Source organism: Cinclus cinclus, chromosome 12, assembly GCF_963662255.1.
Source record: "Cinclus cinclus chromosome 12, bCinCin1.1, whole genome shotgun sequence".
Lineage (NCBI taxonomy): Eukaryota > Metazoa > Chordata > Aves > Passeriformes > Cinclidae > Cinclus > Cinclus cinclus.
The window spans coordinates 4,474,089-4,488,088 of record NC_085057.1 but is presented as its reverse complement, the minus strand read 5'-3'; the positions used below and the strand labels follow the sequence as shown (position 1 = coordinate 4,488,088).

Sequence of the window (14,000 nt, the reverse complement as noted above, 5' to 3'; positions counted from 1 at the left end):
GTTGCAACTTTTTTTCTTTTTAAGAGTCATAAAACAAACTCAGAAAATGAGACTAAGAAGCCAGGAAAGCCAGATTCTAACAATTTGGTAGTGGCATTTTTATTAAAGGCTCATTTCTCTCATTAAAGTCATTGTCAGTCCTTTGTGATTTTGACCTAATCTACAGCTATTAATTTTGGGTGCTAAAATTATTTCTGTTTATTTCTTGGCTATATTCAGAGTTCATCTTCATTAAGAGGTGCTGGGCACTGGAAACTGCAGTCAAGGGTCTCAGCTACCCATAAAACTGAATATTTAGAATATCCAAGTATTACATAGACTTAAAGCAATCACACTTCTAAGTAATTGCTTCACCTCCACTCCTATTAATCACCTTCATAGAGAAAATAGGCTGCTTTAGTGGTTAAGTGCTGAAAAAGGATTTGAGACCCTCAAATGAAAAGTATAAATTTGTCAGGTTTTTTTACCTTATAAGGGAAAGCAAGGTGCCTGAGCAGAGCTGGACTTTGTGAATCATTTGAATCTCACAACAGTTTCTTCTGAGTAAAGTCTGGGAATGCATTCTTGGAAGAATTTAGGTTTGATCCTAGAGGAAATGTCTCTTTCCATTGGTTTTTATTTCCTTTTCTTGCTGCACACAAACTTGAGTATTACAGAGGGCAAATCCATCAAACTTTCTGTAATTTTCCACTGGGAGGTGAATCAGGTTTCATCTTCAGGTGACAGTCTCCCAGTTGCAGAAAAAACGTCTTTAATTCTGTAAAAGCCACCAAACTGAGAACTCTAGGCTGACCTACTGGGGCAGGAGAGAAGGTGGAGGGTGTATATGACTGCAGAACCTGGTGTGAACTCACACACAGATAGATTTAGACACCACTGCTTATAAATACAATCTCCAAGAGTGGAAAGACCTTTTTTTTTCTCTCAGTGAAAACACACCACGACTAACTTTTTTCTTTTTTTCTTTTTTCTCAGCATATAACAAGGTTTTCTATATTATGCGACAAACCATAATGATCAGCTCCTCAAAGTGCATCTCCTTGGCCACCAGGACACCCTGGCTGTGACACAACTGACCCAGAGCAGAAGGGGCAGTGCAGCCTGTTTGCATCACAGTTGACCCAAGCAGCTCTAGCTCAGCATAAAGTTTTAAAGCAGAGACAAATTCAGCCTAACAGGCAAAGCTTGGAAGAGTTTCCCTGCCAGAACTCAAACCCTGTGCTGCCAGTTTGCTTGTAACTTATTGGTATGGTCTACACAGTGCTCTTGAGATTAATAAATATATAATCCCATATCCCATTACCATACAGTGTTTGAAACATTTCCCATTTACAAAATCCAGTACAAGCAGGTAAAAATATCAATGCAACTCATTAGTGGGGGGAAAATGGAAAATATGTATTATATTGATGCCAAGTTTTGGGCTCCTGGGAGAAGTTTAGGGGGGTGGGGTGGGGAATGTATTTCTCCAGGTGGTCTCAAGTGGAGGGATAGAGTTTCTTGACTACACCAACAATTAGAAACAGGGCAACACTATAGCCAAGTTGTGGCCTCTAATCAAAACCAAGGCATTCTTCATCTTCTATCAGAAGCAGATTCAGCAACAGGCCCAAGCACAAGCCTAGATTCAGGCATCTGAGTAATTCTGGTGACTTTACTCTTGAAATCTTGGCCTAAGGAATCATATCTGATGTTTTGATTTTGTCAGCATGTGCATGAGTTGTTTTGGGTTGCACGGCAACCTGCAGTGTCCTGTGCTCTGATTTTCTTCAGCAGTAATAGAGAGCTTCAGTGTGACAGAAATGAAGGTAGAGCTAAAGTATGGGGGGATTGAAGCCTTGGGAGAAATAATACAGAAAAACTGTGTGATGAATACATGCATTGCAGACCCATGGCCTGAAAACCAAACCAACCAAGCCACTCAAATCTTAGAGTAGCAAAATATTTTTCTCCCCTTTTGTAGGAATGCTGGAGACTGGAATCAGCACTGCAAAATACTGGGAGAGGAACACTGGCATTATTAATTTCAGTGAGCAGCTGCTGGTCTCTAGGTCTTTGTGGCTGACCCTCTGTTAAACCACCTAAGCCTGGGCAAAGGAAAGCAGATGTTTAATTCATATTTGGGGTCTGGCAGGGACCTTGGTAGTTGCTGGACTCTGCCTGAAAGATAAGGTTCAGATGATAAGGTTCCTTTTATCCTTCTAAGATATTGCACATGGTGGGGAAGTGGGAATAAGATGGTATTTTCAAAGTTGCTTCCATCTCAAAATATTCTGTGACTCTTAAGTAAATAAGCAGCTCTTAGCAGCTTTTTTTACTTTTTGGGTTGAAATAATCAAACCCATAATTCAACGGGTAGTTTTTTTTAAGGAAGGCAGCTCTACTTGGTGTAGATTTAAAGGTTATAATACACCTCTTCTTGGATAAACACAAGCAGGCAATAAATCCTAACAGTTTTCCTACCATGGTTTAGGATACCTTAGGCAAAACCTGGAGTACCAGTTTTTACCTGGGATCTTTCTAACTCACTCTTAATATAGTGTTTCTGGGAAGTTCTTCATGGGGAAAAAAAAAATAAAAAGCCAAAGAAATTAGAAGCTTGGAATGGGAGGTCTGTTGGTTTTCTGCTCTTATAAATTGCCTGCAAAACACACGTGGCTGTAGAAGGGCTGTGTTTGGGGGATAAATCCCCTGGCAGAGCAGCACCACGTGCTCTTGCTTGTCCATGTGCTCCATGCAGCTGGGCAGGGGATCACATAACACTGTCAATGCCAGCTGGCCAACCCTGGGGGCCCCCAAAACTGTAAATAGAGCGGGCAAAAAAACCTCCTGGAGGCACAGCTCTACCTGTGGGAGCAGGAATGCTTGAGCTAGCTGCCCAAGCCTTGTAGTCAAGGCCACTTGACAGGTGGCCATGCGTGGCCCAGGGCTCTTAGCTTGTCCCAGACTCTTGGCCATGGTCTCATGCCCAGAGCCTGGATGACTGCCAGAGTGGTTAAGAGCTCACTGAGAGTGGCTTGGGGGCTGAGGAAATGCTGTGCCCTGCAGACCTAAGGGTAGGCTCCTCATAAGGGGCTCAGCATAACTGGGGCTCCCAAATGCTCTTGCTGGCATTGCACTGGAAAATCATTTTGGGAGTGGAGGGGGTGTGTGGCATGTGCACAGCTAAGATTTTACTGCTATTTTATTAACACCAGTTATTAGTTTTATTAGTTTATGTATGAACAGGTTTTTTTTTTAATTGAGAAAAGTCTGGTCTATACAGCCAAACTCTTGTACATGCCCAGCTTTTCTAATAGCTACACTCTTACTTGGTGTTGTGCTCACCCTTCCCACGTGTGATGTCCCATCCCATGCGGTGTTCTGAAGCTCCTGCTGTGTTTCCACCTTGTCCATCTTCATCCCTATCTCTAGGTAGCCCAGGCAATGCCTGCCCAAGGAGATCCAATAAGAAATGAGGGCATTGTACAGCCAGCTGGCAGGGGTATCTGGTCATCGGAGGGGTGACCTTGAGAGACCACCCTGTAAGGTTCATCAGCAGGAGAACATGGAGAAGAAATTTGTGGCAGGCAGGATGAGAATTAAGGGAAGACTAGGTTAGATGTGCCCCAAAAGACACTGCCTAGACTCGTGCAGGGTTTGTTTTCTCAGAGCTGGTGAGGATGCATCATTGTAGTCCAATCATCCATTGCTCAGTGCTCTGACAAGTTTTCGTTTTATGAAAATGTAGAGAGATGAAAAAACCCAACTTGGGAAAACTATAGCATTTTACATATAAATCTGTTTTCTTCTGTGTGAAATTTAACTGTAATGATCTTAATGATTTATGTAAAGTGAAATATTGGGTTTTCCTTTTTCTTTCTCTTTTAGCCCTGGTCTCACACAGGCATCTTAATGATTATTTGTCAAAGTCACACTGTTTGCTTACAAGGTACGAAGGCTTTTTAGACACTATAATGACAGCTTTTGATTCACTTGATAATATTTAGAATAAGCCATAAAAGCCAATCTCTGAACGAACAGACCGCTTTTATTGGCTTTTAGTGCTATTACTGCTATCATAAGTGGTAAATTGGCCTAATGCAAGTAATACTGCTGTGTCATACTGTAAAAACCACCGCTGAGTTTTTATATTTTATTTATTTTTCATGAAAAAATTTCAAGGCATGGGGACTGTACTATCCTTCTACAAATATTGGTAACTCCCTCCAAGCCAGAGCTGGGGAAGCTTCCACTGATGTTTGGAATTTCTTTGCTCAGTGATTACCATTTCTGATGGACCTGTTCATAAAGCTGGAGACCAAGAGTATGAGTGAAGTTAATATCTTCCTAAAGCTCATGGAATATTTATTTATTTAAATTATAAATAAACTAGGAAAAGAAAAAAAATGTTTAGCTGGAAGCTGAATTGGATAAAGTTCAAATACTTTATGCTAGGTTTTATATGTCTTGTTTTATTATAGCAATAGTATTATTTAAATAGTAAGCACTTAAAATATCTGCTGACAATAAATTTGGTCACCACGTCATCTAGCCAGAATGACTACCAGGTGCCATAATTGCTCTCCCTATGATTCTCTTGGCTTTCTTCCCCTAATCTCATAATCTCTTCTATTGTTTTATCCACTCCTGGAATATAAGCATGGACTTCAGGGCTTCAAAATTAACCTACAACTCCTTTTCCTTTTAACAAGAAAATTTGGTTCTTTAGTATTTATAGATGAGGGAAACTGTTGAGAAAGTGAAACTGAAGAGACTTGAACTGATTTTTGGGTTTCCATTCTTTTATCTTCCCTCTTCTTCCCCTTTGCCTGTGAACTTTCATAGTGGATAGTTTTCAGTGGTTCATGTTTGAGGGGAAAAAATGCAGTGCCTTTCAAATTTAGTTAAAACGCGAGTATTCTGAAAGCAAATAAAACTTCATTGTATACTGTGTGGTTTTTAAACCACACTAGTCTAGTGACAGAAAAGTCTGAGTAATAATCACCAACTTGGATGCATGTTTGAAATAATTGTTCATATTCAATATGTTGTAGGAACAGGAAGAATCATATTCCAATTTAAATTCTGGCATCCAAGCATTTGTGGATACATGAAAGCATTTTGGCACAAGTTTTAGTTGCCATGGGCATGTAACTAAACACAATTTTTGGTGCTAAAAGGATTTAACTTCTATTTAAGACTACTATATTTACAAATATCGTAAAGCAGAAAGTTTTCTAAGTCTGATGTCTGAGTTTTTTTCAGTTGGAACATACTGATTTGACCTGTATCTTACTCTGAAGAACTCGAGTGGTCTTATTTACCCAAAATCTGCACTTCCCGTAAATTGCAGGTGCAGTGATAAAAGCAAAGATTCTTCCTAGTTGCATCTCTGCTGCAGTAGCATCTTCTTTCATTTGAAGCTGTTTGTAGACATATTTCAGCATGAAGAACATAATCTGTCACTAATCAGTTCTCTCATGTCTCAACAATATCATGGCAATGTTTGCTTTTCTGTAGAGTGCAGCAGTGAGTGGTGCATATAATTCTCTATATCTGGAACCCAGTGATGTATTCAGGGGGAAGTTTTTCTTCCTGGGCATATTTCTGTGCTGTGTGTATTCATTTGTATGTGAGAGAAGACAACATTATCATGTTTAACTGCTGCAATCATAAGCACATTAAGTAGACAGATAATAAACAATCCATCTGAATTTATGATTAAGTTAATTGTGTCTGTGTTTTTCTAACGTGTTTATTCAGATTAAAGACTGAAATTAGAATGAGACTATATAATCAAGAGACCCTAAGAGACTGTTTGACTCCAATAAAATAAAAATTGATTTTGTTTAGGGGGATAACAAAGATCTCTGGAACACTGAAATATCACTTAGGGGGTAAAGAGGCCTGGTGCAATTCTCTTCAAAGAGATGAATCTCGGGAGTAGTAGGAGTTATTAAGGAACTCAGCTGACACTAAAGGCTTCAGCACCTCATTTTTGCATGTGCCCTTCTGCCCAGCAAGCAGCAGACTCCTAGGTTCAACCTCGTATACAGTGTGTGCAGAGGATCAGGCGACTGGGACCAATAAGCTGAGGGGAAAGATGAGGAAACAAGGAATTAAAGTTGGATGGGGTGTTGAATTTCAAAGATTTTTCCACTTTTTTACTGATAGCTGAGTACTCTCCCTGACAGGAGTTAGAGTCCATCTCCTGCCCTTCACTCAGGTGTGCTTCCCTCTATCTCCATGGAGCAATGAGTTTTAAGTGGTCTGTGCAGACAGAGCCACTTGGGAATCTTCAAACCCTGATATTACACAGCATATCTGACAGCTGGGGATGAGAGCCTTCTTCTGGAAGGAGTGAATCTGAGTACTCTCATATGTTCATGTGCTCTGAGCCCAGATCTGAAGTCACAGATCTAATCACCAGGCTGTTCTGAGAAGGGGTTTGTGTCTAGGATTTTATTACTGGTCATTTAGAGCAGTCGCTTTTAATGTCTCTTTCCATTTGGACTCAGTTCTAAATACTTATTTTAAAAATAGATGGAAAATAATTCTGTTGAATCTCAGCTAACAAGAAATGTTTAAACTAATTTCACTTCTCATCTTTTTTTCCTGTAATATCTTTCAAAAGTAATGGACCACCAGCCTGCCCAGTACTTAGCCCATCTGCACAGTACTTTGTCTTGAATACTTGAAGGCTGTTGTATTTTAGAGAATTATTTAGAGAAATATTCAGTCAGATGAGAGGAAGTCTATTTTTTTTTATAACCTAATTATACTTAATCTGAATATTTCATTGAACTTCTTCAGTAATAAGGATTTTGCTACACCTCTGTATGACTGTGACTGTCAGTTTGGCTCCACATACCAGTGTGTGATCTCCCAGGCCTATAAAGCTTCTGGCAAACTGGCTCTGAATAATCCATGGTTATTCCTGCCTTCTAACTCAAAATAAATCAGGCCTGCATAGTTTTTGTTGTGATGTGCTTGCACCGTCTCAGATCTAGCAGACCAGTTTGGCATTTGACCCTTCCCTCTATGAACTGAGGTGGTAAAATGAACCATGACTTTGTTCCTCTGCTGCAGTGATGCCCTGAGAAGATTAGTGGTATCTATTCTAAACATATTGGGACAAATCAGAATTTTTGTAAGCCAGTGCAGCTCTGTTGATTTAATGGAATTATTCATCTCTTTGACACTGACCCTTAGGCTAAGATTTTCCATGCACCAGTTTGCCATCTGAAGTAGGAAGAGCTATGGAGGCCCTTGGACATTGGGGTTCTGCTTTGATGTTTGTTGCTGAGATACTCAACAACTAAAGAGGGTCTGTAGTGTTATTTCATGTTTTGTTCTCCTAACACAATGATGGGCAAAATTCTGAATATTTTGCCCAAGTGCAGCAAAGAATAGAATTGGTCTGGAAAACTTCCAGTAGTGAATGAAACAGTATATTCAGGTCTTCCCCAGCACTGGCAGTCGAATGAAATAAACTTTTCCTTTGTAGAACAAATTTACTTCAGGCAGTCAAACCTAAATAAACATTCAAGTATATTTTTATAATAGGTATTCAGGATATCCACACATAGCAGTGTGACTTTAAACCTTTAAAACTTCAACACTATCACCCAGAGAAATACCCATGTCTTTACTGTACATCCAAAGTCTTACATCTTCAGGGATCTTCCAGCTCAAAGGTCAAGGACCTCTCAGTTTATAACATTGTAATTAGATTGGTGAGCTGGGACCACTGCAGATTTCATATACTCCCTCTCCATTGGAAGAGTCTTTAAATCTGCTGTTTTACAACTTAAAGGAAGGGTTGTCTTCATTAATTCATTTGGTCATAGTCCTGAAGCTGACAAGGCATCTTCCAGGAATTTGAGCCCCCTGGGATCCTTGTCATCAGTTTTTAAATGCGCTCTTTTTTTTGTTTGTGTGGTGTTCTTATCTGGAAACAGTCTGTTTGGATTAGAGCATTCATTTAAGAAGCATTTGGCATTTTCTGTTACGTGAAACTGAGAAGTCTTTCTTTGCTATCAGTCTTCTATAAAGCTTTTCAATGCAATGACTTAATTCAGTCTGAAAGAAGAGAGTGAAAAAAGCTTCTGGACCCAAGTCAGCAAAATTCAGGAAACAAGTGTCCAAGCTTGTATGTAAAAATTGCATTCACTGACTTGTGAAATTTTAGGAAGAAATTCTAAAAATGTCACTTAACTCCCCAATGAAGGGATGCAAGTCAGATCATAACACTCTGCTGAGAATAGTTTCAGCAAAAGTACAAGCCTTGTACTCTTACTCCAGTCTTCCCAAACCAGGGATAAAACCAGAAGGTTGTAAAAACTGGGAAATTCCCTGAGTGTCTCCAGGACAATTCTCCTTCTGCAATACCAGTTTCATGGCATTGTGTCCTTCCCACTTTATTAATGCTTATGAAAGTCTCTTCAAGCCCCTGAGTAAATGGGAGAGGAGTGTTCTTGGAAAAAGGCATTTTTGAGTGCTGCCATATAGAAAGTTTTCCTCTTATCCCAGGACCAGGCTATGGGAAGCTTTGGTGAAGTCAGGAATGGTCTGTGTTGGGATGTGCCATGAAGAAATGTAGCCCAGTCTCACCCAATGGGATTAATACTGGAATAAGGTATTATTTGAATAATGCCACTACAGCCAGGTCTATGATATAAGTAAATCTCTCTTTTAATATGAAATGTAGTCCTTTAAAGGGGTGAAATATAATCCTGAACAGAGGCTCTATTTACCACTTAAACCCTGTTTTATGGTTTAAGTGCTGACCTTGCACTGACCCTCAGTACTGGGCTGAATTTCACCCTACAGCAAAAATCTGCTGGCTGGAGCAGTGAATTAAAGAAATTGGGGCTAGACTTTTTACTATTTGCAAGACAATGAAAACAGGCTTATTTTAGACAAAAATGTTTCTGATTTATGAGAATTTCAGTGCAAAGAGGAGCTATTTTGGAGAAAGTCTTGAGATTAGACTTGCAGTTTTATTTTGGCAAAAAAGCAAGGAAGCCATTTCATTAACTTTTCAGTGGAAGTTATATATGGAGGGCATTTGTGTACACAGCTGGGCAGCATAAAACAGGAGGGCTTTGTGTGAAAGTATCCTGAAATGAAATTTCATTTCTGTGCGACTTGGATCTGAGTTCCTGGGCTGCCGTGGTCAGTTTGGGGTGAAACCATAGGAGGGCAGTGTGAGGCCCTCAAACAATTTTTTCCCTTGTGTTTGCAGTGGATGCAGAAATAGTGAACAGCCCACCGTGGTCCCTGTGCAAAATCAGTGTCACCTTTTATAGCTTTATGTCCGTCAGATAAGCTCCCTCCTGCTCCCACGTGTCCATATGGCTGTAATCATCGAGTGATACCAAGAGATTTGTTTGTAAGGAACTCCAAAAGCCACATGCTGAGGCTGGTGTGAATTTAGCTCTGCTTTGACCTCCCTCCTTTCCCAGCAGATGGCTGCTAATCTGGCACTAAATCACTGCTGGGCTGGGGCTGTGCTGGGCAAGGTGGGACCATCCCAGAGTCAGCTGCTGGGAGTGCTGCTCAGCCTTGAGTAGTGCTTTTCTAAAGGAATGTTTTGTGGAACTTCCAGATTTTACAGGACCCTCTAATGGCCATGTTGAGGTAGGGGCCCAGAGATTCTTATTTGGGGTGTAATGATCTACTTCTTGCTCATTGAGTCACAGAATAATAGAATGGTTTGGGTTGGAAGGGATGTCTGAGGTCATCCAGTTCCACCCCCTGCCATGGCAGGGACACATTTCGCCATCCCAGGTTGCTCCAAGCCCTGTCCAACCTGGCCTTAGACACTTCCAGGGATGGGGCAGCCACAGCTGCTCTGGGCAACCTGTGGCATGGCCTCACCACCCTTACAGAGTATAATTTCTTCCTAACATCTAATTTAAATAGCTCCTTTTCTTTTTTTAATTTTAATTTTAGAAGTCTTCCCACTTTTCCTGTCACTCTCTCTCCATGGCATCTTGTGAGTTCATGAAGCAGGTGGGGATGCAAGGCCTTGCAGAGGACATTTCTCAAATATTATCTTCAAGTTATATTGGGTGTTCTTTATTATGCATGTCATATTCTAGGCACTGTCATTTATGTTATTTTGTGCATGTCAGGGCTAAACATGCATAAGTGGGGACAGCACATGCACTGAGGATTGCTGTTCCAGTTTTTCATGGCAGATAACTTTTTAAGTGCATTGCTAATGAACCCATGTTTCACTCTGCCCTGATGTTTTGTAAGCACTGACATGGGATCTCTATATCTCCATCCAAATCTGACTCCTATCTCCAGCAACTCCCATCTTCTTCCCATGGGAGGAAGAAAGCACCAATAACTGCCTCCACTCCTGGACAAAATAGGAGTCCTTGTCTGGTTTTGCTGCTATATCCCAGGCTTTCCTTAGATTGGTTGACATTGCTATTAAGGTCAGACAGAACTGCCTTTTCTCTGTGTTCATTCATACAGATTCTGGTTGGTTTGCATGTGATGCAAACCCTCCACATGCGGGATTTCTCATCTGTTTTGTGATGTTTAGAAATAATTAGTCCTGAAGAACATTCCATATTATCAGAAAACATTGCTGTATATGTATTACTTACCCTGAGACATCTTGGAATAGGACTGTAAACATTTCACCATTCTTGTTCTCACTTTCAGCCCTGGGAGCCTTTCATGTTATCCACATCTAGCCTTCAGTGCTAAATGCCTCAAGAGATAGTGATGTTTTGGGACTTTTTAAAGTCCAAGCTAACCTAGAAAACATATTTAACACTCTTCTCCCCTGTTTATATTTTGATTACTATTTCATCATGGTTCTACATTCTGCAGGTGCTGTAGAGGACCCTTAACCAGTAAAAGCCTTGTAGTACAAGCAAAAAAGAAAAGGAAAGATAATTTCATCATTGTCCTTTAAAAAAAAATACAGGCCAAGGCCATGATTATGCACATGTTTCTGTCCCAGACTGTGCTGACTTGTGCAACATTTTTGTCCCTTTGTCATCTTTGACTGCCATCAGTTTCCTGGTGCACCTGTGGCAGGGGTGCCAGGGCACATCAGTGGGTAAAAATGATTTATTTGGAGGCAGAGCCATGATCTGAACTGTTTATACTCTTCCTGCTGATAAGATAAGACCCTAAATGCCCAGTCTACTGTTTTTATGTCATACTTTTGACACGGCTGGTTTGGTTTCCTTTGCTTTGGGAAAGTTCTCCCTCAGAAAGAGGCTTTGATTTCTGCTCTTAGAGGGTTCAAGACAGAAGGAAATTGTCTTCTTCCAAGAAAAAGTAGAAGATAAATAACTGGCAGCCAGATCCAGCCCCCTTCCCTGCCCTGATTAAGCAGTTTCTAATGTTGAGAGACAACAAAAATTTATAGATACCTCGTTTTGTTGACCCACTGTACAACCAGTCCATGAACTTTTATTTTGCAAAGCATTAGGAAAAACTGAAGTCTAGGAAAGATACTAAAACCACAGCCTAGTTGTTTATTTTGGATACTATGTGGTTCATGATTGTTTCTTTTAGAAGGAACAAATAATCAATAAAAAACCATGAATAAAAATAACTTTTCTTTAACACTGGATGCTAAAAGAACATATAGTCTTCTTACTGTGCCTGATGGAAACAGTACAAGTCTGTTCTCCACAATTCTTTGTTTATTGGAATGCCTGAAATCTATACATGAGGTATTTTTAAAACATTTAAACATAGAAGTTAAGCTTCTGCTCCAGACAATTTGTTTTACCATATTCTAAAATCCCAGTGCATACCACAGAAATGCTTAAAGTAAAGAAACAACAACAATTTTTTTAAAAAACAAACTTCAATTTAAGATAAAATAATTTCCATATTCTTATTTCAATGAAAATTTGCTTTCCTCATGAGACACACTCAGTTGTTGACTCAGCTTCTGTAGAAGATCTTCAAGGCCCAATTCTGCTCGGTGGCACTTTGGAAAGGAGAAGTGCCAACAGTCAACACTTGGCTCTTTCTGAGAGACTGTAGCTCCTTCAAGCACAGAACAATCAACACATTGCTAAAGATCCTGAAACTCTGCATGAGGTTTCTCCTTAGGAACTGGAGAAATAAAACCTTGTGAAGTAGTGTCACTAAGTGAAATGAGCTCAGGTGGCATCCAGCTGTGAGGGATGTACCTGGCTCCTGGAGGAGGTCTGGACCAGAGGATATATAACAATATGGGACTCTGAGGGCCCTGCCATCAGTCTTACCCTGTTCAGAGACATGTTAAAGTCCTTTGGACTTTTACATCCCTTTGTAAAATTGCAAATCTCTTGTGTTCTACTCTCTAGTGATGGAATAAAAACTCAATTCAGTTACATGTTTGTTGTTTGCTCACTCAGCTTTATCCCTCTCTGGGACACTCAAAGTACAAAGTTGCTGCTTGCTGAGTTGTTGTTGAAGTGAACTCTACCCCTTGCAAGCAGAGGACTTTGGGTGTCCAGTCGAGCCAAGTCTGCATGCTGGTCAGTGAGCCCTGCTCCAGTGGGAGCTTTTCATCCTGTGCAAGTGCTGCGTAAACCTGGAAGCCTGCAAGCAAGGCAGGGACATTAATGCAGGCCTGCTTTGCTGCAAACTCCTTTGCAACTAAAAAAAATGTAACCTACAGCAAATGATGTGAACTTAAAGCAGTGATACACATCTTACAGATGACATACCAGTGGCTATAAATGTGCCTTTTGCCCAGTACCCCCGTAGTTGGTGTTTTCAAAATATGAGGTCACTTGTTGAGTCTTCTCAAAATATTTTTTTTTTTTTTAGGATTAGAATAAAACTGTTCTCATTAAAAACATAATTTACACCCAGCCATGGACATTTAATTTCAGTCTTGTGCATCTTGAAAGCCTACTCTTGGAACTTCCATTTAGTTCAAATCCTACTCGTCTTTAATACATGCAATAAAAGGATTCTGCCATGACCAAAAAATCTGCATAAAGATGTAATGACCTGTGTTCTAACTTGACAAATCAAATTTTCCAGCAAGAAATATATCCTAAGAACCTTCCTTCTATATATGTACAAACAATAAGGAAATCTTCCAATTTTTTTTTTAACAAGTAGCTTAAAAAATAGAATGTAGTACTTGAAATACTGGTATTTGTTGCAAATTAATTACTTAACTTTCTTTTCATCCTTTTAAACCTGAAAGATCCCCATACTTGTCTTTCATGACTTCTCTACATTTGAAGGTCTATGTTTCTGTACATTCAAAGCGCTGACACCTGATGTTACTTTATTCTAAGATAAAATGCTGCCAAATCCAAAGATTCAGGCTTGATATTTACTAGTGTTTGAGAAAATAATTATTAATAATGATTAATAATATTAATCCAATTCAGTAACAGCTCTGGTTACTAAAAACTTTTCATCAGAAATAAGCTGATCATCCATACTTATAGTTCAGGTCAAACAAAGCTTTCCCAGGAATGCAAGGACATTAGAAAAATGAGCTTTCAGGTTCCTTTAAAATTTGGTAATTTAGGCCTTTCCATACCAAAAGAAATTGTATGTGCATATTGGGCAGAAGTCAAGCTTTTTTGGAATTTTTATGGTAGAAATGTCAGGCCATTTTCAAGTCTATAGGCTATTTTTTTAAAGAGAAATGTCTGAACACAAGCAAGTAACTAATAACTCAAAGTAACTTACCTTTTTTCAGCCAAGAAATATTTTGCTTGTCATGTTCAAAACTTTCAGCTGCTTTGATTTTTACCTTGTCTGTCTTGTCCTCTGACATCTGTGGGAAAGAAAAGAATTTGGGAATGTCAAGCTCTCTTAAAGAAAGTTGACAGAGAAAGATGTTCTCTGTTTAGGTTCCTGCCATAATAAATTGTGCATACTTACACAGACACTTTTTTCCCTGCAGATTATTGATACTACATAATATCTGAACCGTTGAATTTATGTTCTGTCCCTAAATGCTTTATCAATATTACATGGTTGCTGTTTGTAGAGGGATGCTTTTGTAATGTAACTAT

At 39.6% G+C, this 14,000-nt stretch overlaps 1 protein-coding gene across 1 annotated transcript in view; it reads right to left on the bottom strand.

Moving 5' to 3' along the window:
• MDFIC2 (MyoD family inhibitor domain containing 2) overlaps window positions 1-13,759 on the bottom strand; it is a 43,058-nt gene extending 29,299 nt beyond the window's left edge. Inside the window, exon 1 of the mRNA XM_062500905.1 lies at window positions 13,672-13,759. Coding sequence (XP_062356889.1) covers window positions 13,672-13,759 — 88 coding nt within the window. The remainder of the gene's footprint in view (window positions 1-13,671) is intronic.
• Between the last annotated feature and the right edge of the window lie 241 nt (window positions 13,760-14,000).